This window comes from Centropristis striata, chromosome 1, assembly GCF_030273125.1.
Source record: "Centropristis striata isolate RG_2023a ecotype Rhode Island chromosome 1, C.striata_1.0, whole genome shotgun sequence".
In the NCBI taxonomy this organism is placed as follows: Eukaryota; Metazoa; Chordata; class Actinopteri; order Perciformes; family Serranidae; genus Centropristis; species Centropristis striata.
In genome coordinates this window covers 38372123-38399440 of record NC_081517.1, presented here as the reverse complement: position 1 = coordinate 38399440, position 27318 = coordinate 38372123, and the positions used below count along the sequence as shown (strand labels likewise).

The 27318-nt window shown below is 41.9% G+C and overlaps 1 protein-coding gene across 1 annotated transcript in view; it reads left to right on the top strand.

Annotated features, from left to right (window-relative positions):
* Nucleotides 1-27318, top strand: part of bnc2 (basonuclin zinc finger protein 2) — a 181780-nt gene that overhangs the window by 147021 nt on the left and 7441 nt on the right. Inside the window, exon 6 of the mRNA XM_059341647.1 lies at nucleotides 19117-21500. Coding sequence (XP_059197630.1) covers nucleotides 19117-21500 — 2384 coding nt within the window. The remainder of the gene's footprint in view (nucleotides 1-19116; nucleotides 21501-27318) is intronic.

Below are 27318 nucleotides of genomic sequence, written 5' to 3'. Positions count from 1 at the left end.
GACCGTTTCAGGCACTTTTCTCTGGCTGAGTGACAGAAGTTCGCCTTCGTGTAGCAGTGGAATGAATTCCACAGCATTATGACCGCATCAGTTCCTTCGGCTCTTTGAAAGAAATGCAGCACAGAGTCTGTTGTTATCAGAGCGTAGGCCCAGCCACCTTCTCCCTTTATGGGCATGTTTCGCTAATCTTGCTACTGGCCTCTACTTTTTTAAGTCGAAACAGGTGTTGCACTCATAACGCAATCTTGTATTAGAGAAAGTACCTCAGCTCATACTCCTCCGAGGCCGTGTTTTCTTTGCAGATTCCTTTCTTGGCCAGGAGGCCTACACCTTGTTTCACATGAGTTAGAGACTTTAGGACGAGAGTCATTAAAGCTATTTTGATAAGGGTGACATTTTTAAGATGGACTTGCTAGGGGTCAGATGTACTTGTTACAAGTCGATGCATCAAAAAGCAATGAAGGATTCATGTGCCGGCATTAAAGCAGTCAAGACAAAAGTCATGCCCGCTGTGAGTCACAACTCATCATTTCTGTTTTTGCCATCCACTGTGTGCGTGTTAGCAGGTAGGTGAGTTTTATTGTCTGCCTTAAAATAAAAGCGATATAAAGTAAAAATCAATCTGGCACAAGACCCAGTAAAGGTTTGTGCTTTGGTCCACTCAGCCACCCTCCTCTCTGCCTTTTCTTCCATTTTCATGTCTAAGGATAGAGAGATTAAAGGGAGTCCATGTCTCAACCCTGAAGAACTGCCATCACTCAAAGATGAGCAGTGCCAAGCTCCTCTCTCTCTCCCCTGCTCTACTTCTCTCTCTCTCCATCCATTGGATACGCAGCATCCCCTGGTGCTCTTTGGCCCTTCTCTTCATCCTAAACCCACTCGCACACACATCACACGCATGATTTACTGTCATACACTCCTGTGTGTGCCTGTATGCATGCGTGTGAGTGAATGTGTGCTCACATATGTGTTCTGTGTGCATGGCAGCGGCCACATCAAATAGCAGCGTTCCTCTGAGACATTACCCCATCCATTCTCATCCCCCCGTAGTGATTCCAATACAGAGAAAAGACAACATTTCAAAACCTGAAAAAATTAATAAATAAAAGTAAAGGCAGACTACATCTGGCACAATGTCTGTACTTAAGGTTTCCAAGTATGTGTCTGGGGAGGAGATCTGGTGGGACGGAGCCTGAGTCGGCTTGGAAGCAGTAGAAACGGATGTCACACTGGAAATTTATACGGTGCGGTTCAGGGAGCAACGGCTGTAAATTGACAAGTGATGCTTGTGAGCAGCGTTACCCGTCTGTTTCCCTTTCTCTCATCTTCTATCTTTTTCCGCTCATCTTTTTCTTCTCTTCGCGTAGCTGTTACTTCATACATCTGTGCTCGCCCCAAGCATTATTGTTAACGGCTGAGAGATACAAAAACAAGCCAGAAGACTGAAACGGGGAAGAGGTAGCTGTGCGAAGAGATGTGGGAGAAAATTACTTGTGTTCCCTTTGTAGCATGAAATAGTGACAGACAAAAAATATGAGGTACATCTGAAGCCAATATCTTTAATCTTTAAGCAATGTTTTGCTTGGATGGATGTGACCCTTAAGTCCCATTTTGGCAGTGATGAGAGAGTATGAAATGGAGTGGAACTGTAATACAAGTCTAAAAATATAAATACTATATCACCAGCTAAACCTGAAAACGACTGAAAATTGGGCTTTAAAAAAAAAAGAAAGAAAAGAAATTACCAACATTAACTATAATCCCTGCCATTTCTCCCTGGAAAAATGTTTAATATGGCCCAGGCTATTAGGCCACAATGTTGAGGCTGAGTGTGTGTGTGTGTGTGTGTGTGTGTGTGTGTCTGTGGGCACACCGGCACGTGTGTGTGTATCTGTGCTATAGTTTGATCGGGTCATTCTACTGTATAAATGTCTCTAATGGCAGCACTCTTTTTAATAATGCAGGAACCTCTTTTCTCTGTCCCTCCTCCCCATCACATCATGTTTGGAGTGACAGCCACATGAGCCACCATTCCCACTGCACTCAGTCTACAGCAGGTCACCTAGTCACACACACACACACACACACACACATACAGCCAGACAGAGGAGCCCATACCAAGACCACAAGACTGTAATAAGATGCTAAGAGAGAAGCTCACAAAGAAAGACAACTGGCGACTTGCTGTAATTTAGTAATTGAAGACATTTTTGCAGTGCAGGGAGAGGCTGAAGATGAGGATTAGTTGTGGTGCGATGCTTCACAAAATCTATGATTTGAAGCAATTTTGGCATTTAAATCTACTTAAGTGTTCTTAGCAGAGAATGACATTGCTGTTTCGGGGTGTAAATCACAAGTTTGATCACGATATCATATAAATTCTTTGGGAAACCATCTGCATTTGCTGAGATCACAACATATACACCTTGATAAGATTTCAATTTGATTCAGCTCATGTTTTAACCTTAATTTATGTTTTGACAAGCACATTTAAAAAAACTAGAAGATATTAGCTTTCAATTGAATCTTGAAACATGTGGGTTGGCCTTACATTTTTTCTGTTAGAAGCTTTGAAAAAATGTTTGTCTAAAGTGAACCCGAACCAGCCAATGGAAAGGTGGGGTTAAAGGTCTAAAAATGCTGTAAATGCACAGAATATTAACTGTCCACTCCGTGTAAAACATACAGTACATTGATACAAGAAAAGCAAAGAATAAATAACAAAATAACTTTAAAAAATTATACAAATTGAGCTGATGTATGAGAGCATGTGTGGCAGCAGTTTGTGGAGGGCCACAGAGCTGCAGTCTGACAAAGAAATCACACATACAATGGATATTTTCAAAAATTGAAAATAATTGTAGTTTTTCTTTATAAAAAAAAAAATCTAATTTAAGAGGAGGTTATGTTTTGGTCATACCGCCACACTATATGAGTCCACACTCACACTCGCCCGGGCAATGTTCAGCAGTGACATCTGGTAGACTTTGCTTTTCTCCCACCAGCACCGCCGCACGCCAATTGAGAACAGACAGATGCCAAGACCACTGTGGCAGCTCTGTCTTGCTCCCTCTCTCGCTTCTTTTTTTTCCTTCCACTCCCAGTGTACCAATTCTCTCTGATATGGGAAACATGCTGTCACATCTGGGCCTTCCAGAGAGAAAGAGACGTGAAGGGAGAGATAATACGAGACAAGGATGGGTGAAAGGATCATCAGGGCACACAGAGAGGAACTCTCACACCGCTGCTCTCCTGCACACACACACACACACACACACACACACGATATGTCACAGCCCCAAACATCAATGTGGTTGCCGTGAGGTTGATGCCCCTTCAGGGTGACAGCGTGATAAGAAGGGTGTATTATACTGTAGCACCAATGCAGCATGGTGCGCGTTACTTGCTGCACCCCTACCTCGTCTCTTCCGCTCTTTCCCCTTCTCATTAACCTCGGCTCTGATTGCCCCCAGGACTCCCTTGTGCTAATTAGAGGGGGGAAATATGTCTACGATGCATGCACTATTGTACAAACACACACACACACACACTTTTGCGTGGCTGACAGAGAGGCTTCTGTAACTGGAGGTGTGAGAAAGGCTCGTCTGCTATTGTGTTTCATCTAAGTTGTGAATGTGTTGGCAACCGCAGGGTTAACCCCAGCAGGTGACAGTTAGCAGCACTGTTGATTCCTTTTTACCCAGACAGCCTTCATCTCCGCAGTGCTCACTTCTTGATTTAGCTGCGCTAAATCAAGAAGTGAGCACTTTGTCTCAACATGACACAATTAGAGCTGAAAACGATGTGAAACTGTGAATTGATCATTTCATTTTTTCTCTCCGCCTTGTCAGTCACTTATTTTAATGGGTATCACTAGAATATTAGAATTTAATCACAATTCATATTCAAACATGTGCTCTCACAAAATAGCATTTTCACTGAACCAAATGATTCATGGAGAATTGCAATTCATTTAACTTTTTTTGAATTGTGCATTTTGTCTCTTTTTTTTTTTTTTTTTTTTTTACAAATAATTACACTCAAAATATGATTATAGGGGTGTGGAGGAATAGTCTGTAAAGAAGAAACGGAAATTATTTAAGAGGTGCTGGATTATTTACCTAATATAATCATATGTGGGCAATTAACCAATCAAGATTTCAATTTTTTAATATAACAGATATCGTAAATATCGCGACGCCACAAGTTCAAATAGGATCAGACAAAAAAACTAATTTATTTAATGTAATTCCTTCATATTTTAATGAGGATTGACCTCTTGTGGCGACATGCTTAGGATGCAGATGAACTGACTGCCAAATTGAATCTCTTTACAAAATCACACACACACACACACACACACACACACACACACACACACACACACACAATGAGAATCACACAATGACTGTTCCCAGATCCATGACGAATTAAAGCCTATTGACAGAGAAGCTCCTCCAGTGTTCAGACATTTCTAATAGCACATTGACATCTCCATTCAGGAGGCTGTTGTGTTCTGGGGAGCAGAAGGCCCTTTTTCTTTTTCTTTTTTGTTTTACATGCTGTTAGGGACAAGCACAAACATATTGTGGGAGTTGTACAGCAAATAGCCATTTGTACCTGGACTGGACCTGGGGAGAACTAGGGAAGAAAGAACGAGAGGGACGAAGAGTGGGGGGGTTAGATATACGGAGGCAGGGGAGGGAGATGGAGAGCGAAAGAGTATTTAAGAGCACTTGAGTGCCAGCATAGATGTAGTCACTTCTCCCAGTGGACAAAACCAGGCCCCTCTGCACCATGGCATGATTTTTCACTTTAGCAAGCACCACTCAGTACTCCTCCTTCAGTCCCCCTCTCCTTTCTCCTCTTCTCTCAGTCACTGCGTGCTTCAATGATTCCATCATTCGCTTTCATTCACTCCGGCTACAAGGGGCACACACTCACACTCACAAACACACACACTCAGGCACGCACACACACAATTTGACCCATTTGCCCCCCTGCCACGGGTAGTAAATAATTCCATTGTGAGGGCCATTAGCGAGTATCTCAAGGGTTAAGAGGGGAAATACGCAGGCAGTCAGATGGGCGATTAGACAATAAGAAGATGAAATGTCCACTATTGTTTTGTTGGTTATTGTTTTGCAGATCTCACATTAGACCTGTGGCTAATTCATATGCTTAATGTCCTCTTATTTTTTTCCCTCCAGAGGCCACATACTGTAGAGATGAAGACATTTACACACACATGTTCAGACATACACTCACATTATTTGTATCGCTACCTCTCTCTCACATGTGGCAGCAGGTTAGTCTGCCAAAATCTAATGATCAGCAGACCCGGTTCCCATCACTCTTTAGGATTCAACATCCCTTCAGACTAAAGGAAATGTAAGATGCAATTATGCAAAGTATAGAGAGGGCAGAGCCAAAAGTCTTCGCCTGTCCTCATGCATTCCAACGGTAAAACCAAACTGTTTGTGTTAATGTACTGGCCTGTGTGTGTGTGTGTGTATTTGCGTGTGTTTCTGTATGAGTATGGCCTAAAGCAATGCAGCTTGCCATTTTAGTCGAGGACTGCACCTTACATGGCTACATTACAGTCTTCCCAGTGACATAGCCTTTTAAGAATTAGTGTCACAAAGCCAGAAACCTCACAGAGTAGACTGAGTATGAACAATGCAATTCATCTTAATTGTGTCCAGACGTGTGTCAGTGCATGACTTGGACATGCGGTGTGTGTTTGTGTGTCTGAATCGTCACACAGCCTGCAGTCCAGTCAGTACGCATGAACCTGCGGACACACTAACTGGTCCTCTGAGCCTTTAGTTCAGCCACTGTCAGAGGGATCCTTGTATTTTTCCACAGGCATGTCAGAGGATTACACAGTCCCTCTGCTGTTTCACTGACCTCCCCCTCCAGTACACACACACACACACACACACACACACACACACACACACACACACACATACATCAAAGCAGCTCAGCGTAGTGCCCAGCACTGAGCTAGGGGCACACTGGCCTACTCACTCAGCAGGCCGTTGGCACACACTCCACATCTGCCTGCAGGGATTGCCAATGGCAAGCATGGCCCCTGTGTGTGTGTGTGTGTGTGTGTGTGTGTGTGTTTATAAGAAAAAACACATTGAATCTTTGTTGGGTGAATATCTGTCTGAAAAACAACTTATATGAAATATTTTGTGGTTGCAAAAAAAGACGGCGTCACTTTTTTATAAGTTACAAATTGCGGCCATTTAAACTAAAATATCTGAAAAATATAACATTTATACATCTTTTAAGTCAGTCCAAAAGTCTCGGAAAAAACATAAATTTTAATCAGACAATATGTCAGCTACATTCCAATAACAGGTTCCAATAATTTTACTGAGCGATAAACTGAACCAGCACAACACAGCAACTCTCGTCCATTTAATGTTCATATTTTTCATAACCAGGAAAATTAAGTTCCCTTTAGAAAGCAAAGCAGGTGGGATAATGAATGGGACAAGATGTTTCCCAGCATTCCTAGTTATTAACTATCAATCAAATGTGTTTTCAATACTAGCAAAACTGAATGCTGATGAAAGTTGTTCAAAACCAGGCAAGCAGGTAAATGGAATGCATACTGGGTAGCAATGTACAAGAGTTATAATGCAACATGAATTATTAAAGCACCTAGGCACACTAGCTGAGGGGAAGATATGGTGCATGTGAATTATCTCTGATCAATATATAGAGTTTAGTGGTAACAAGGTTCCTAATTACGCCCCCGTTTGACCACACGCTCACCTCTCCTGCCACCTTTTTGTTTTCTTCTCCTTCCAAGCTCTGCTAACATCCCACTCTTCTTCTGTCAGGCGCTTTGGCCTACACACAGGGCAACTATACAAGTACAATACAGATCAATGGGTTAACACATTAACACAGAGACAAACAGCAGACAAGGTAAGAGCGTCAGGACCTTTAACCCAAACACTTCTACCCCTCCAGGTTGATCAATAGTCAGAAAAATAGCATTAAGAACCCATCGCACTTATTCCATCTCTCTCCTTCTTCACTAATCAGTCTTTCGATGCTATCTCTCTCGCCCCTTTCTCTTTTCTATTGAGGCGGAGAGGGAAGTCTATTTCCCTGAGCTCCTTAGAAATCCCAGAAGCCTGTATGCCCCTGTCTCACCTCCAAGCCACAGCCAGACACCCTGTTAGAGGCTATTACTGTCGTTAGCTTCCCCCTCCATCCCAACAAGACTCAGACAGAACCTGGACATTAGCTAATCTATACTTATTGCATCTGGGTCCCTCTCACAGCCTTGTAATTCATATGGAGAGACATATTAGCGCGACATATTAGGCTGGCAACAGCTCGACGAGGTGAGATGCTACACTGACGCTAAATTGACTTAGCCGTAGCCTCTCGGGACGGTGTAGGGCACTGCTGCGAGCTGAAGACTCAGGCCTGGGCTGCCTATATTGAGTTTCTGTGATGGCTGTTTAGCTTGTAGCGCTACACGGGGGCAGAGAGGGGGAATGGAAGGTGCTCCGGCTCATCGCGTTTGCTGACAGGAACCCTGCAGACCACAAGGCTATAGGGATCAATAGCATTGCACTGCACAGCACTGCCAGACCAGACCAGACCCAAATACAAGAAGATTGCATTACACATGGGCTTAAATCAGGACAAGCCTGCAGTGCTATTAGCACAAACACTTTCAATTTGCACTTAGATTCAGGCAAGCACTTCATTATCTCATACTCTTTTAGACAAAGTCTATACAATCTTTCCCAGACACACAGGCCTTTGCCAATTCCCAGTTTGTACATCCTTGAATCCTTTCCTCACCTGCTCTCCTCACATCTAAGTCCCACCAGAGTGGAGGGGGCAGGGACCTTGCCTTAATTAAGGCCTATATTTTCAATATAGTACAACCTTCTGGTGTATTTGTAATTGTAGACCCACATATTTCTTAACTTGTTGTATAAGTGTGTCAATAATGTTGCTAAAATGTATATATCTTATAGCTCCTTACAGCTTATAGCTTATAGCTCCGAGATCACAAGCTAGGATCAAGAAGTGAGGAGACGAGGAGATGAGGAGGCACAAACTCCAGAAATGGGAAAGACCCACACGCACAGGTTATGTTTTTGTCTGGTGATCCTGGACCCGAGCCTCCAGGTGGCCCTGCATCCTTTCTCTGTACAAACAGAACAGCGGTTCGCTCCACTTCCCCTATGTCACCGAGGCCAAGCCCAGACATTGTGCGGCCCAACCGGCCTGCTGACACGGCCACCCAGCCTGCCAGGGATTTGCCGCCGGGTCACAGAGTTGACATTTATTAAAGGAAGTTGCATGGAGAGTTACGGGGAGTTGACAGTCCTCTCATCACGTCGCACTCCAGAATTCAGAAACCTGTGCAGTACACACCCCGCTATGTTTCCAACAATAAAAGAAACAATGAAACTGTTAAGCACTGTATGACCCTCCCTGGGCCCACTACAATGAGAATGACAGCTTTCATTCCCCCTGCCACTGGGTTTGGAGTTCCTTGCTGGGAATTACAACTTATAACCCATTTTAAAGAGGAATCAAATACAGATGTTTGATAAGAGACACATCTTTATAAAAAAACATTACAAATCACATGAAAAAACAAAAGCCTATATGTTAAAACTACTAAGTGGGCAGTATGAATGATTGTGAGTGAATATTTGTGGGCCGCGAGGGGGAATGTCGAGTTTAGTGGACCATGAGGAACAATGAAAATCTAAAAAGGAGAAGTCGAGTGAAATGGATTGAGTGTGTTGAGGACCAGATGTGCCGTGGATGGATCAAACATCTGCTGGCTCTGCAAGGCCTTAATGGTCCTGAATGACCCCCATCTTCTAACCTTTCTCACCATGTGTCCCGGTAAACCTTTTGTTCTCTACTATCTTTCCCGTCTTATAGACCAAGAGTCGTTTTTTAACCATGTTCTAAAGAACGACTTGAGAAAGGTATTCTTCAGAGTAGTTGCACAGCATATGATTGCGAACATGAACACGGATACAAAAGACAGGATTCAAATTTTGCAGTGCAGATTTTTTTTTTTCTGTTATTGTTCTCGATTCTGTGTTTTGATGGTCTAGAGCTTTTCTTGGTGTATAAGTTACAGTACAAAGAGGCAGCACCAGATGGTAATGGTGTTTATTTTTGCAGTAAGTAATCACCATTCTGGAACTTATGACAGTAGACAGGCCCAGGGACCTGGAACCATGCCCCGAGAGACCTGAGCACCACTTCCTGTTGTACCCACATGATCGCAGACACACACATACACCATCACACACATACACATTCATGCACACATAAACAAGAACATCCTCCGGGCCGCTGGCGATGTGAGCCCCTGGGCCACAGGGATAGATGTGTTCTGGCACATAGGTTGGGGTAGTGTGAATTACACTGCAGCCACACTGGCACCCTGCGCCTCCAAGATGAATGAGCCAAGTATCATGCCAGGCAACAATTCCAGAGAGGCTGTTTAAAAACAGAGATACTGCACTGTTGGTAATTTGGGACCATTTTACCCACTCAGTACAATATTTCACTTTGAAAAAAGTATAATATTCTGCATACACTGCAGCCCGACCTTTGGTGTCACTTACAATATTGTTATTAGTGTTGTTCACTATAAAAAGAAACAACTTAAGCCCATAAGAACCATTTAAAATGCCTGATTAATTTGCCTAATTATTTAATTACAACAACAGCTAATTATGATACAAATTACAGCTGCTTTTGACTTGAATTGCAGGCTTTTATATTATGCAAAAATATATATTTTTAAATGCTTTCCAAAAGTGCTTTTGTGCATTGGACTTATACTTTGACAACATTTTCAAAATTACAAATGAAAAGTTTTATCATACATTTTATTTTCAACGTTTTACTTGTACCTTGGATTTATTTTATGTCTTTCTGAGGTTTCAGAAATGTCAGCACTATTTAAATGTTTTATTGATCTATAATAAGTGATTTTTTTGTGCACTTATAATCATGTTAGTACATGCTTTACAATGTATTTCTTATCCATTTAACATGGTATTATAATCAGGAGCTATGACTGTTAACAAAGCTTGATTAAGTATTATTTACTAATGATTTTAATTCATTAATGATGGTTATTTCCCGCATATTTTATATTTTATCTCTTGAGTGTGTGTACATAAGTCACTATAAATTTTTCAAATACAGATTTATTTATTATTTAGATTTGGTTATTAACAGAAGTCCCTTCTGCTTTATGAGACGGTTAAAAGTAACAAAAAGCTGAAAAAATGGAAACGACAGAGTAATAAAGTCTGATTTAAAACCCTGGATGTTGAATTTGCATGGTAGGCTGCTGAGCCAACAGCACCATCAGGACATAATGCATAAAACTTTGGAGTACTTGTCCAGCAGTCTCTGATATCCTCCTGTTCATTTCAAAGCTAACATAACACATAATGACTGATTTACAATTACCGAGTCCTGAGCAACACATTGTTGCCAATTCACCAAACAGCCTGTATCATAGATTCCTAGTTAACATGACAGACTCAGACTCCTCTGGGGCACCCAGACCCCCTAGTGGCCCTTCCTCAGTGTGTGAGTCAGGCTGCCAGTGAAATACTGTCGGAGAAAGGAGCGGGGTGGAGGGAAGGTACCAGAGAGAGAGAGGCTCGAGTTAATGGTCTTGCATCTTCCTGGCAGCATGTCAATAATGGCTCTGATCACATTAAGTAAAGAGTCCATTAGCTTATTCTCTTTCCTCCTGCATGCTCCACAGCAAAGGCACAGGAGAAAACTGAAAAGCTCCCCTAATGCAGTGTGTCTGCGTGTTACAGACACCTCTATCTGTTCCCAGGCAGACCAAAACAAAATGACTTGGGAGGTACAATCCATTATCCATTCACATCTATTTCCTTTTACACAGTGACGTGAAAGTGATGTGCGGATTATTTTGATTGTGTGGAGATCAATGATACATTCCAAGCAGTAGAGAGGAAACATTCGGAGAAGATGTAACACATTTTTCCATCTGGGGCTGCAACTACTTCAGACTGTGTACACATTAAAAAAAAAAAGTGTCATGTATTGTTTTTATGATCTGGATCCCTCATGTAAAGCTTTCATTAGCATTAAATAAACTAGTATGCTTTTATCATGAGCCTGACCAATATGGGATTTTTGAGACTGATATCGTTTTTAGATGGGATATTAAAAATCACACATATCTACTAATAAAATATATCAACGATATCAACTAATTCTAGAAATGAACATGAAGATAATAAAGAATAACACAAAAATAAAATAATTTAAGAATGGTACTGTATGCTCTGTGTCAGTCAATTTTTGACCATTTAATAAAAAAAATAATATATCATTATGTTCAATACCAGTCAATTGCTGACCATTTAGATAAAGAATAAATAAAAGTAAAATAAAAAGCTATATAAACATCAGTGTACGTTCCGTATCAGTCAAGTGCTGACCATTTAAATTAAAAATAAGAATTAATAAAATAAATTGTTATACGACAGCTTCAACCCATCAACTCAAGCATCATTTTCTGCATTATATGTTCTGTAAAAAAAGGTTTTCATATCAGAAAACATACAGATCAGCGATAACGATATGTCTGTGATGTGCCAATAACCGACCTATCATAGACTGATCTTACAAAGTTTGTTCTATCAGTTGGCAGGGCTCTACTTTAATTATGTTTCACTTTTTTTGTTACCTACAAAAGACTGTGTTTTGCTACCGATTACTAGCCTTGGGATATAGTGTGATAAAGGGCGGGTAATACATGAAATAGAAACAGAAATGACTGATACATCAAGACACAGAACAAATGTAGTGTATGTGGCCAAAGAGCAAATTGTGAGCATATGTTAATGCACCTTCTCTGCACCGGCCTCCTGCCAAAATAGTAATCAAGACAAAGGAGATGTGATATAAGAGGGAAAGAAAAGCAGGTTGTCAGCCCTCCCCTCTTCCTCCACATCTCTAACAACACATACACACACACACTGGACAGACAGACCATTTCTCAGCCGCCTCACTGCTCTCCATTGGCCCTGGAGGGGGCACAGCGGCCCCCACATCTGTCTCCCAGGCCCACGACAGACCTGGCTGCTGCATCCAGATCCAGCAGATCACACGAATCATCCTCAATTAATGTGAACCATCAGGCGTTCCCTCGCTGCTTCTATCACTCCACCCTTCTTCTCTGAGGCATCCCCTCTAGCTCAGTGCTGGGTCCGCTGAGTTTTACACATTGACCATGGCTACGGTTCCTTAGCACAGTTGGGTGAGGCCAGCCAACGTTATTGTGTATGCTTTGTGAAAAGAGACAGGGAATCAATACATCAGCCCAGACCCAGACGTTGCTCACATGTAAGTGCTGCGAGGCGGTTTTTCAGAGGTTCTGAACTCAGAGAACAGCCAACTTTGCTCTGCAGCGAACCGGGGCCTGAAATGGCTTCCATGTGCCGCCCCATCTGCACCTCTGCTGGGCTGTGGCCAAACAAATGTCCTTTTCACTTTTTAAAGATGCCGAGGGACAGCTTTAAAAAAAAAAAAAAGGTGGCGATGGTGGTGGAGGTCAGTGGGGTTGAATGAATTTCTTTAAAAAAAAAACAAAAACCCATACAGGTTTGTTTTCAAAAACAGATAATGAAAAAAGACAAGTCGGTGGGAAAAGAAATGGAAACTGTTTACTAAAGGCCACCTAGAACCAGGGATGTGCCAGATTGTGACTCACCCGTCTGTGGTAAAGTCCTCTATAATAACCCCCCCGCCCCCCCAACCCTCCTCTCCCTTTCCTTGCAGTCTGCAACTGCACTATAAATCTCACTCCAGTCGATTAGTGTGCCCTTAGCAACAACTAACACACAGTCATGAAATTTTAACCAAAGCCATGAGTTAAATGAGGTTGAGAGGGGCAGGCAGGGTATCTTGCGGCCTCTTGGTTGATCAGTGTGTCTGGCCTGGCGAAACAAGCCCTGTGGCCTCTTCACATTTACTCACATAAGAGCCCAGGAAGCTTTCCTTTGTGGCAGTGATGAGCATAATATTGACCAGGCCAATGCCCTTTCCTTGACTGTTAATGAAATAATAAAATAGGAATCAAACTACATAGAACTGTTCCAAGTTGTATTTGGGAATATGAGCTAATCACCAGTATCACAAAGTCGGCTGTATTTTCCATCCTCAGTGCTAAAATTAAAGATGGAACAGATTTCATTTGGCATATTTACTGAAGCCTGTGCACAAAGGATGAACATAAGTGGTCGTAAACTACAACATATTGTAACATGATTTTGGGCTGTTTTATCTGATGTACCTCATTTCCCACCAAAGTGTAACTTTGGTTGTCACTTATTAAAACCAGACCACATTCAGAAAGGCTGTGTTTTGACTTACAAGAAGAATCCAGTGTGCTATTCTTTACACAATACTCTCCAGAGTATCCCAGAGGAACAGTGTGGGGAAGTCTACGACGATAACTTTTACTTCTTTGGCTGCTTTTTGATATTTTTCTGATGTATTAGGCGATAGCTTTCAACCACACAATATTGTAAGCTACCGTAGATATCTGTTTTTTTCATGTAAATATTTAAAATAAGGTACAGTTCAAAGTTATGGCTTAATTTGTGAAATGGGAAACAATAACGTTTTTACTGTTGCCTTGTTAATTATATATTTATGTGAGCATGTCCGTGAGCAGACAGCCCATGTACAATAGATTTTCATCTTGCTATAAATATACAAGTCAATGTTCCTGCAGTTTAGAAAACATCAAACCTCCAAGGTGGATACACAAGGTCACACCCAAAAGTAACAGATTCTTTTGTTGTGCAGAGCATAAAGGAGGAATTTAACATGATCACAGAGTGCAAATTTCAACCTCTATGATTCTTACAAATGTCCTCCACCCACATCTGGACGTAGCTACTGATTTCCCTGTGGTCCATCACAGGGGAAGAAGTAGAGCAGGTTGTTCACACATGACCCCTGACCTGCCACTGGGGAGCCAATGGGGGAGCAGCCTGTGTCTTGGGAGCTCTTGCCCTCTGATGTGATGGCTCCAGGCAGTGGGCTTTGCGTGAACCCATCCCCCATGGCACCCCTCGCCACTAGATCCTCTGCATTATTCATACAGCCCGAGTCGGGGTGGGGAGAGAAACAGAATATGGAAAAGGAAGCACCAAGGTTCAAGACCTTCTCAGATCACAAGGAACTTCTGCTTAACCTCCCTTGAAGTGGTGAACACAAGGATAGAGCAGTTTTTTTAAGGAACTGGATCTGAAAGCAGGACTGGGGATCAATGGGGATTCCCTCGAGGCTCGGTGGAGATCGCATTCACTGAAAGGTGATTGGTGAATCGATGCGGTTCCCATGGTTCACTTTGCCATTGTGAGAACTGATCCATCCCATTGCAAATGATACTGTCTTATGACTGGACAAGTTGCTCTTCTGTTAGAACCGGTGTATCATCGTCCTACACAGAATTTACATATGTTAACATGAAAATGTAAATATTGAGGCATTATGCGACACAAGCACTGAGGGTCAGAGAGATCCCATTGATCTACTGTATATAAGCACAGGTCAATAACATGTATTTATACTGTAGCTAATATTCTTATTTTTTTGCCGAGCATGGCATCTTTCTCCACTGCTTTCTAAATACACCCATTCACTGAGTATGATAGGTGATGATTAGTGAAAAGTATATACATGTTAAGCTGTTAATCCCTAATGCACACCATGCAACCTAACAACGCTTCACACCCCGGCTCTTAATACAGCCCGGCACATAACCTACTAATTGCATAATTGCCTGATTTGTTTTAACTGACAGTGGTGCCCTGGCCCATGACAAGGCCATCATTTGCTCATCCTCATTGTCAGCAATTTGCAAGGTGGATACCCCACTACACACCCACTACACAACATCCAGCAGCACAGTATTAGAGACAGCCATGAATTAAGAATGCATCACAGCGGCAGAGAGATGAATAAATACAGCCGTTGTTAGATTAATTCTGAGAGACATGGATGCAGGAAGATAAAATAAACTAACAGCAGCGGGCTGTCCACCAGATAAAGTGGGTACTCCATCGTCTCTCTGCTGTAATTATTGGCTAATAGTCATTAACCTGGCAAACAGAGGTTTAGCTGTATTGTTTAAAGGACTCTGGGATGCATAATGACAGACTAATATGTCATAGCACTGGGGGAGATGGGGGAGGGGTGGATTAATGAGATTTTACTGGAGGGAGTGTACAAGAAGAGGTGGGGCACGCCTGGAAAATATAGGGGAAAGAGGGCCACATTAAGCTAATTGGAAGATGAGTGCCTACTTGTAAAAGTGCTTCTAATGGCATATTTGTTTCTCTCACAGCATCACAAGGCTAATGCAGGGGAGTGGAGTTGTGAGACTTACTGTAGTAGGGACTACAGGGTGTTTGTCTGCAAATGTGTCAACACATTCTTTAGAAACTCATTCTAATACAATGTGCATTGATGTTCGATTGTTTATTCATTTTATGGGGCTTATCTACATTAGCACTTTTGTCTGGGATTTGTCATTATGACTATGAAACAATATCTAATTCAGCCAAGTGACTTCACTTTTGGTGGGTGTATTGGAGAGGACCCAATGAAGTGCAGGGTCAAGATCTATGGGACATACATGCATTTATTAGCAGTGCATTATGTAGACACAATGTAGTGCATTGTTAAGAGACTCCAATTAATAGACAGCTGCCGGTTCACCATACTCTCTATCGCTCGCTACAGTATATTCAAGAACAGATTAAGAAAGAGAGACTGATAAGGCCGGGGATGTTATATCGCAGCAAACTCACATTTTGAGCATCAGCAATGTATATTTCACAATGAAAATTTTAGAAGCTATCTGTTCGCAAATGACGTGTGTACTCTTGCATTACTAGAGTAAGCAACTGTGTCATGTCAGGTGTTTTGCTCAGGAGCCAAAGAAGCTCAGTGTCAAGTTGTTTGGATAAGAGGTTCACGAGAAGGCTCGTTCCAAACATCCGCGTCTTAAAGGGAAACTGAAGTAGTATTTTTAAAACACACTTGTTATAAATTAGGTTCTGCAGTGGCTTTTATGAAACAGCTATGTATTGAAAGGCTTCTTGGCACACAAACCAGTAGTTGTTTCCACATGGATGGAATCTTAAATCAAGTTTGTCCCCTCATATCCTTTTACAAGGCAATTTTTTGAATTTCTGTTGATTCCGTGCTACAAACCCGACCCCTACCCCGACCTCAACGCTTGTTGACTTGCCTCCAAAACTCAATTGACCAGTGAACGAGGGGTGCTTGGGTAGTCTTTTCTAAGACAGGGTCCAGTGCATAGCAGAACCGCTGACCTGTACTGACAGCTGGCTGGCCCTTCCTAACACTAATGGGTTGCAGTTTGGCCTGTGTCATTGTGTTTTAGCTTTTGTTTGACTTCATGAGTGGGGAAGTGTAGGCACAGGGTAGGACTACTAGAGGATGAAAAAAAAGTCTTAACCCTGTTGGATTTGTTGAGATGGAGCTGTATAACTGCACATGGGTTAGGAGAGTGATCTTGTTGACGTGTATACACTTGCAAAGCTTTGTAGTTTTGTATTTTTTTATGAATATCATTAAAACCTCACTTATATTTAGACTAATCCCTAGTATTTATTAATGGATGGCCCATTTAAAATTACCACCTTGTCGGGAGCTTGTGGTTCTTAAAAATGTTATTTTAATCTCAATTAGACCAGCAAACAACAAAGTGGGGCAGGTAATAAATTGTTATTAAGTGGTCTTAAACCAGCTTAAGTTAAATCAAATGTGACCTCAATCAATAATCCAAAAATAAGAGTACTTTTTGTTGTAATTTAATTCTTATTAAACTGACACTAATTATTAGGATAAAACAATTACCTTTAACTTCCAGTCCCACTGTTTTTTTAGAGTTGTAATTGTATTGAGTGCATTTATATGTGTAGTATTAAAACATAATCTTTTTTTGTCACTGGAAAATATTAAAAGACTGCTCTTCTTCTTAGAACTACAATTTCTTAAGACATGTTCTGGTTGTGGAACTATTTAAATATTCACTTTCTAATCTGCTTTCATTTTTTTGTTTCAATTAAATCAAATGGAAGTACTAATGCCCAGATGGCCATGCAGTATGAAATAATAGTGCCCAGGCTAGAATTTAAAGTCATACCTCCAGGCAAAAACTCCAGAGCGCACACAGAATGAAAGTGTAAAATGTTTTTTAATGTATATTTAACAACAAATACCCAAGTGACTATTGATGTTTCGTCTCAGAAGAATCTATTTCTCCAGTATATCTGAGGGCATGATATGAAACCACTCACACTTTTATTTTCTCTGTTTTTCTGCTCTTCTTCCTCTGTGTCTCTCTCGTACTATCTCTCTTTCGCTGCCTCTCTTTAAACATTTATCTTCTGCTTTCTCCTTACAGGCCCTTTGTGCTTTGTGATGTTGGTTTTTACAGCTTTTTACTCACCAGAGTTGCCATTTATCTTTTATAGATGCCAGCAGCTAGGAGCACATATGAAATGTTACCATTTCACTGTGACTAATTGTCATCACTTGCGTTACTCCCTTGATGTCACTTGCGTCTAGTCCCTCAGGAACCTGTGTGTAAAGTATTTACACTATGTCTCTCTGTCTCGCTTTTTCCTCTATTTCTATCTTGTTCACGCAAACACTAATATCATATCGTCTTATATAACAGCAGTGGCAGCAGATACTGCAAAAGGATAATTTTCTTAATACTTCTGTCATCAGTGCTATAAAGCCAGAAGAGATGTGGGTTCATACAAGAGAACATTGCCTCAAACTTAGTAGCTCAACCACAAACTACATTCCCAGGATTGCCAAAATTATTTTCCCAGAATCCTTTGCCATTTTTCATGTTTGACAATTTGCAAGGAGTCTGAGCTTTTTTTTTCAGCCATTAATAGCACATCTCCAAAAGACACCAGCCAAGCAAAGTGCTCTCTTTGGAGTAATGCCCGAGTCCCATCAGAATAGTTCTGGTCTCTTAGGATGGAAAATTGTTTCCCACCATTCCCAAGCCTCTAAAAATACAGGAAGTGAAAATGCAGAAGGCTATTATAAATGATCTATTGTTAATGTTGGCTATTTTACATTTCTGCTTTTTTGCACAGGTAGCCACAATCAACTGATAAGAAATGTATCATCAGTTAACAACATCATTGTCTATTTCAATGTATTGCACCTTTCACATCTAAGGCTGTGCAACCTTTAAACCTTATTAATATATAGATATGATGAAATATACATGCTTTAGTAACATACTTACTTACATTACTAACATATAAGCATGATAAATATGCAGCCTGCGAAATGAAAGAAACAAAGACTCAATGCCAATGTTAAGAAAATATGCAAACACAACCTTTAATAAACATTTTTTTTCTTTGAATGTCCAAAGCCATTCCCTGACACATAGTGTATCGGTCCCATCCTCCCTTAAGCATTTCACTGCCTTAGAGATGGAGGACACACTAAGAAAAATGCCTGCCAACCAAGGTGTGATTACGTGGTTTGCATTAATTATGCTATTATTTCTGCCATTCCCTCCCTTGCTCACGCAGTTTTGTAAATATCCCTGGGTACAGTTTGTGTACAGAGGGAGTTCCAGCAAGAGTTCACATCTTTTACAAAGCTGTCTCAAAGATTAAAATTCCCACAGCGCTGGATGTCGCAGAGACCCGCTAATCACCCAAACTCAGTGCTTTTGTTTGTTTGCTTGAGACTCGATTAAACTCTTGCCTTCTGTCGTCATTGTGTGATAAATGATTCACAGGTCTGATTTCTAGAAAAAAATAAATGCTTTTGAAGAAAAGCTCTGTTAGTTACTTGTCGCTCCAGGAGCCTCTGAATTTCATGAGCAGAAAAAGCTTGCCCTTACAAACTAACCCCTGCTCCATCTTCTCCTTTGACCACACTGATTATGCACAATCAATAATGGTTTGTATTTTTGTCTTCTCTCTTGTCTCTTGTCTCTTCTGGGGCATCTAGGATGCTGCAGGCAAGGTGCTGGACCGCTGGACCATCATGTCCCGAGAAGAGGAGATCATCACCCTGCAGCAGTTCCTGCGCTTTGGTGAGACCAAGTCTATTGTGGAGCTGATGGCCATTCAGGAGAAGGAAGGTCAGGCAGTTACAGTTCCCTCCTCCAAGACAGACTCCGGGATTAGGACATTCATTGAAAGCAACAACAGATCCCGTAGCCCAGGGCTCCTGACACATCTGGAAAACAGTAGCCCATCCAGCATTCATCATTTTGAGAATATCCCCAACAGCTTAGCCTTCCTCCTGCCCTTCCAATACATCAACCCAGTCTCTGCCCCCATGCTCGGCTTGCCCCCCAATGGCCTGCCTATGGAGCAGTCTTCTCTCCGGCTCCGGGAGCCCAGCCTGCCAAACCAAGGTGAGCAGGTGGAGACCAGTGAGTCAGAAGTATCCCTGTCGCCCTTTCGCACAGGTCAAAGCCCCAGCCGTGGAGCCCTGGGAGCCATGAACAACATTGAACCCAAGACAGAGCCCAACAACAGGGCATCGCCCATCTCACCAACCCCTTCCACCCAGCAGGCTCAACAACAGCAGCAGACACAGCTCCAACAGCAGCAGCAGGGCCAACAGCAGTCCCAAAATCAACCTCAGCAATCCAACAGTTTGAGTGACCATCAGGTCCACCACCACTTTGTAAAGGACGAGCAGTCTAAATCCATAACCCATGCTTCATTTTCCTCCAAAATGCATCGCATGCGCCGCATGGGCTCCACCTCACGCAAGGGTCGTGTGTGCTGCAATTCTTGTGGAAAGACCTTTTATGACAAAGGCACTCTTAAGATACATTATAACGCTGTACATTTGAAGATCAAACACCGTTGCACCATTGAGGGTTGCAACATGGTCTTCAGTTCACTACGCAGCCGTAACCGCCACAGTGCAAATCCCAATCCACGGTTGCACATGCCGATGCTGCGCAATAACCGCGACAAGGACCTCATCCGTTCAACCACTGGTACACCTGTCATCTCAAGCACCAAGAATGGTGGTTTCACACTCACCAGCCCTGGAAGGCCACCACTGGGTTTCACTACTCCACCAGTAGACCCTATGCTTCAGTCACCCCTACAAAGCCCACTGGTGTTCCCCTCACTGAAGTCAGTGCAGCCTGTCCAGCCCGTGCCCCCATTCTACCGCACATTACTGTCCCCTGCAGACCTTGTCAGTCCTCCAGTGTCACTGCCCACCAGCCCCATCCTGCCCACAACCACCAACAGTACCTCCCTGATGGACCAACAACAGCATCTGCTGGCAGCTGCATCAGTGGCTTCACACAATAATATTCATATGTCAGATGTGGGACCCATGTCCCATCGCTTACATACACCTAGTGCCAATCACGACCACACCTCTGGCAGCACTGACCCCACGCCTAAAAAGAAGCCTCGTAAATCAAGCATGCCAGTGAAAATAGAGAAGGAAGTGATTGATGTGGCGGATGAATACGATGACAAAGACGACGATGACGATGACATGCACCATAATCACCACCATCACCACTCATCCCTTCTGCACAACGTCAAAATGAATGGTAACTGTAACAGCAACAACAACAGTGGTACTGGGAACCACAGTGGTGGTAGTGGCCAGCAATCCCCTTCCCAAGATGAGATGAGCCCTGGTCTCGCTCTGAGGGGCATGATGAGACAGAGTGAAGATGAATGCAGGGAAGGGACTGGAAGTGACAGCAGGGGTGGAAATGATCTTCAAGGCTCCGGTGAGCTACGTTGTATGGACAGCTTCACCTCTGAGGACCAGGACCACGAAAGAGACTTTGAGAACGAATCTGAAACCTCTGATTCCAAGATGTTCTACCGTGATGAGCTGGTAGATGTGGAGGAACAGCAAAAACAAAGCAGGGGTGGCAGGTGTCTGGACAAGGAACATGATGATGAAGGTAGTGAGGAAGCCCAACTGAGAAAGGAAATGGAAGGCAAGGGCCATTCCTCACCGTCCCCTCATCAACCGCCTATCAGGATCAAGGAAGAACTCAACGATCCTACTTACGACATGTTCTGCATGGGCCAGTATGGCCTCTATAATGGAGGCATGGCGGCGGCCGCTGCTGCTGCAAGCATGGCTGCTCTGCATGAGAGCTTCATTTCTTCGATGGGCTATGGCGCCAGCCCACCCAAATTTCCTTCGTCTCAATCACCAGAGGGAGACCCATGCTCAAGTCCTGACCCCAAGATCTGCTATGTGTGTAAGAAGAGCTTCAAGAGTTCCTATAGCATGAAACTGCACTACAAGAATGTGCACCTCAAAGAGATGCATGTGTGCACTGTGGCTGGCTGCAACGCTGCCTTCCCTTCCCGGCGGAGCCGAGACAGGTTAGTGCTAGATCTTGGTTTATTTTAATGTAATTGTGACAGTCACAGGTAGGTTTATTGGAAATGCCTAATACAATATTTATAATTATAATAAGGCACTACATGAATCCACAGAATATACTGGGTTTCTTTTGTAACAATACAGTAGTTTTATAAAAGCCATTTTAAAATTCAATCAATATTCGCATTTTCATGAGAGATATACCTTTTCATTTCAGTATTTCATTACTCTGACATTTACCTGAATAATCTATCACTTAACATCTGTTAGCAAATTCAACACTAAAAAAATTGATTCAAGGGCATCTGCTCCTTGTCAAGTCAGAGTTCAAAAGACTAAGGTGTCAGGATGAGAAACACATACACACACATTCAAACAAGCACAAGGCCATACCCATCAGCCCTGCAGCTGCAGTGTGTTGTTTACCTGCCCTCACTACCTCACCTTGTGACAGGGAGGTGAAGGGTGCATATATTAACATAGACAGCGGTTTGTCAAACCACTGCATTTATTAGCGCATTAGGAGGTGAGGCTAGCCATATTCACCTGGGCTTGTTAGCACATATCAGTCCCACACACTCACTCTGCAGAATATATATATATACTGTAGCAGTAGTGGCAGCAGGTTGATGCTTGTGGTACATAACATCACTAGTGCCCTGGGCAAGCACAGGCTCTGTGAAGGATTACAAACAACTGTTTTATGCATCATGGGGACATTTTTAAGTGTTAATTTGGCCAGCATTCAATTTAACAATCCTTTACATAGCCAGTTCTAATTTATTTTAGAATTACCATTGATAGGGACATTTAAGAGATTCATGTTTCAGGTTTGGTGACACTGAAAATCATATTATCTTGGTGTAAACAAAGAGGAAGGACATAGTGTAAAATGGCTCTTGATATAAATTGTAAATTCTCCCTTATATACAGCAGTTCACATTTAAGAAATACCTCTAACACTCACATTCTCTATATCTTTAGTATAACTGTTCTGCATAACAGCCTTACTCATTCTGTTCCTTAAGGGAAACAGAAAATAATTTAATTAAAAGAAGATTTATCTTGTAACATCTATGACAAGTGATACTTCTATTTAAGTAAGGGGCAGGTTGCATCATGCATGCTTCCGATTGGAAAGCAAATCCTTGCAAAGCGAACTTTATATTTTTTCTTAGTGTCTTTTCTCACCAACAAACTGGCTCTGCCCCTCCATCATCTCTTCCTCCACCACTGCCCAAACCCGCTGCTCCTTTTCCAACCCGAGCCCTTTTATTACATTTGTTGTTTCGGTGGCATCAGTTCCTCGCACTGTTTGTTCATTAGCAGCATGTAAATAGAGCAGGTGATTCAGCGACTCTATTAGAATGGATGTGGGAGGGGGAACGGGGGGAGCAGAACAGGAGACAAGGTAGCGTTAGTGAAGGTGAAACCCTGCTGCTCACCTGGCGCAGCTGTGCCGACAGCAGCAAGATGACAAGAAGTGTTATAATAATAGCATACATTGCCTCAGTGTGGTGCACTGCCACCGGTGGGTTTGTTAGCTCCCCTCTTTTGACAAGGCTTTAGGAACAGAGAATGCCTAAGGCATGACCGGCCTGCTGTGCAACATGTGCACGTACACATAGACACTGATGCAGAAACACATATGTACAAAGCAACATGTGCACGTACACATAGACACTGATGCAAAAACACATATGTACAAACAGACAACAAGAGAAATCTATTTTCTTCTATGTCTTTGCAATAAATCTACAAATGCTGTAAAGATAGAAAGTTGCTTGATATAAGCAATTAACCGCCTTATATGAACATGTTAATAGCAAGAAGAGAGCATTTGTAGGAGGACCTGAAAAGAAATCATGAGAAAAAAGGAGTTACACTAAAGAACAGAAATATTTGTAATTAGTTATCAGCAGATAGCGATTTGTTTTCTATTGGTACTAGAGTGAATACTGTGAATCAAACAGTTACATTTTGTAAGTTTGTAATTTAGTCCCTTCATACTGGAAACTGCTGTCATGACCCAATTATGGCTCAGGAAATGACACTAAAAAAGAGCAAAATAATCATCAGAAAGAAGAGGGGGAAACGATGCTTGAGGATGTGTTTTCACAAATATGCAGCCAGGCTTTTGGTATCAGAGGGGTGAGTGGAGTGCTTTACAGGAGCACAGGTTTCAAAGAGTAGACCTTACTGTACAGAGAAACAGAAACATCTCAACTCTTTATTTACTCACTCTCTTCCTGTGTGTGTGATTCCCTGATGAAACACCAGCATGTAAATGCCGTTCAAAGTGGAAGATCATTCGGGAGATAACTTTATAGCAAGGGGGTCAATTGCTGCCGTGAACATAAAGCGTCTTTGAGTCAGTGGGTGTATGCTATAGCTCTTACAGGGTGAGACCGAAGCACACTATTGTTTCCATACTTTTTCTGTGGGGGGCTAAATTCCTGATAGCATATGGGACATATTACTTTGCTGCTGAACAGGGAACAACAGAAAAAAAGGCAGAAGAAGAGGGGGCTTGGGGCTTTGAAACGAGACAATACACAAAGTGGGCTCTCATCAAATCTGTCCCTGGATAATCCTGTTATGACATAATGTATGTGTGAGTGCATCAGTGGCAATAAAAGGGAACGTAATTTACTTTTTTTTCTCCCTAATACATGCTCTGATAGGATTAAACTGCATGATATTTGCACAAAATAATGTTGAGAATGTTTATTACTAGTAAATGAGATGAGTCAAAGGCATTCTTTCTCCTAATTTGATTCTTTTGCCAACAGTGTTGGCAGAAATGATTAATAAGAGACGCTCTGTCAGGTGGTTGACCTCAGACATAAAGGAATGCAACACTTAACACTAAGTAGTTCTATTAAAAAAAAAGAAAGGAAGCATTAGAATATTAAAAGCCACGCTAAATTTTAATAAGAGGAAGAAACCAGTAGGTATTTGTTGTTGTTTTTGCAGCTGAGTAATATATGCTAAAGCAGCATTATAATATTCAGCCCTGCCTTACTTCCTTATCTCAGCCCCTCCCAAACACAGCTGTTGACACGGATCAAAAGAAAGTCCAAGTACCTCCGCATATCTGATTAGTCCATTGACCGAGTGAAAAGCCAAAGGCACGTAAACACACCATCAGACACCAGCATCAAAAGCGTATCAAAGTGAAGAAGAAAAAGGAAGAGAGGTCATTTGATCTACTGAGAAAAACAACCGAGAGCCAATGACATTGTCAGCGTAGGACACACTGTAAATGTGCAGCCACGGAGAAAAGTATCACTAGTGTTTGTTCACTTTGGATCCCTGCCCTATTTAGAAGGCGATAGGATTTCAGACACATACACAAACATTAGTGCGCATGCATACTGTACGTACACACAGTCAGGAATGCAGGAAAGGATAATTTAATGTGCCCTTGAGCAAGCATGTAATGTGTGTGTTTTGAGTGTAAAACAGAGACCAACATAGGAGTGTGTGTACATGTGTGGTTTTACAGTGGGGTGTTTTCTCCCAGCCTCCTGGCCGCCTGCTGCACGGAGGTAAATGATTGCATATTTATTGTGGGGAGCGAGCAGCGTCGGCAGAAGTGTTGAAGAAGCTGCATGATTAACTGCTGGAAGAGACGCGCGTACCAGTAATCATCACCATTATTGGCTTCGTTAATCATATTTCTTAAACCGTTGACAAGACTTGCCTTTACTTATCTAATTTTTATCAGCCTATCCTGCTTCTCTTCTCTTTTTTTTTTTTTTAACCTTCACTCCAACATTTTAACTCGCTCCTATGTCACTACAGCAAGTAGGTGTCCTCCCTCTTCCACATTCCCATGGTGCAGCAGCGCGCAGCCCGTTGGTCCCTGCATGGGCCACGCAAACGGAGAGAGTGAAGGTTAATTATGTTGGAGAGTCTCTTTCCTCCCCTCTCCTTCCTCTCTCCGTCTCCCTCCCTTTCCCTCGGTCCCCTCACGGCATGTGGGCCCGGCTCCGCTGCTTCACAATTAGCTCTCTGTTTGTCTCTTATAAACAAAGGGCACGCTGCTCATAGAGAGAATATGTTAGCAAGAGCCACTCACCCCCAGATCAAAATATCTGCTGATTAAAATATGGAAAAAATATTCCAGCCCTTTTAATTTATCATTGACAATTTTGGTTGTGATGTTTTTTGAATAAGAGAATAAGAGGAATTATTTAACTCTTAGATAAATAACGCGCTGCCATCGATTGAATTCTAGTACATGGAAATGTTTTCATGTGATTTTTAATGCATATTTTCATTGTTTGTAGCTTATGCTGTTGAACTGAACAGACTGAAACAATGCAAAGTATATTCTAACAGTGACAGAGAGTGATAAATGTTACTAAAACTCTTGTCCTCCCACTTACACCTAAAACCTCATAACACACCTCAAATGACAGGAAAGACAAAGAACCAGTCGTGTCAGTTTAACAACACTCAGCGCTTCATCTCATTTACACATTATGAGTCATTCAGACAACACACACACACACACACACACTGACACACAAAACAAGGGCAAGGGCCATCAGATGAACCTAAAGATGATTAACGCCGGTCGGGACAGGCACATTCTCGCTCTACCTCCTCTGCACAGTCAAAAATGGGCTCTCTGGAGGCCTCCCCCATCTTTTGGGCAAAGATGAGACTGTCAAATTGGTTTGCCAGCCACATTACTGGCCAACAGGGAGGTAGAGATGGAGAAGGGGGGCGGGGTGGGGGGGACACCAAGGAGTTGGGTTTGGGGGAGGAAAGATAGAGCATACTAAAGTGGAGTGATGGAGGTGGAGGGGAGTGGGAAATGGGGCAGAAAGTCTAAATCTGATAAATGAAGGGATAAGTGCATCATGCCCACTGTGTGTGGATTCAGCTGAATTATTTTTGATTATTTAGTGCGAGGAGGCACAGCCAACACACGAGTTAAATAATACTGTTTATGTAAATCATCACAAACTGGGCTCTTTTTCTCCTCTTTATCTCTTGAGATTTAATCATTTCCACATGGTTATAAATGATCATAAAGTGACTTTGGTAACTCTTTTTATGGTGCCCATATCTATGAAACATTATAATGCATTATCATTTGCTTATAGCACTGCATTATAATAGTTATAAGCACTCATTAATATTCAGAATGCTTTATAACAATAATTGTAACACATTTTATGGCTGTTTATAATGAATTATAAGGTCATGTATCATAATACTTAGTGGTCATTAACACATTTTTTTGAAGAATCATAGTTTATTATAAGTCTCATAGTAACATAATATTTATTTATAATGCATTATAATCACTGTTTCAATGCATTAAACTTGATTATAGAGTTAGGCTAAACCTATAGCGCATTATAAATGTGTTTATAATGCATCATAGACATGTGCTTCATAGAAAGTGATATAGTGACTTTTTCCTTCCATTTATTTTATTTCCATATATCTGTAATAGATTGAAAGAGTGTCGTTAATGTGAATATTTTTCATTTAGATAATGTTGTAATATTCTAACAATGTGGTGTGCATTTCTGACTATTTAAAAAGGCTACTGTAGCGATAGCGCAGACTACTTACTGCATGATATTTAGCATGTTTGACTTTAATATCTAAAACTGAGATAGCCATGGTTAACTTAGAGCTTATTAGCAGTGAGAAGGTGTTGTAATAGAGATGGAGACATGTTGCAAAGGACCTGCCTACCTGAGCATCATCAACAGCACAACTGAGCAAATCCGTGGCCCCCTCTCCATGTCAAAGCCTGTTTGGTATCCCTGCAGAAATTTTACCCACTTC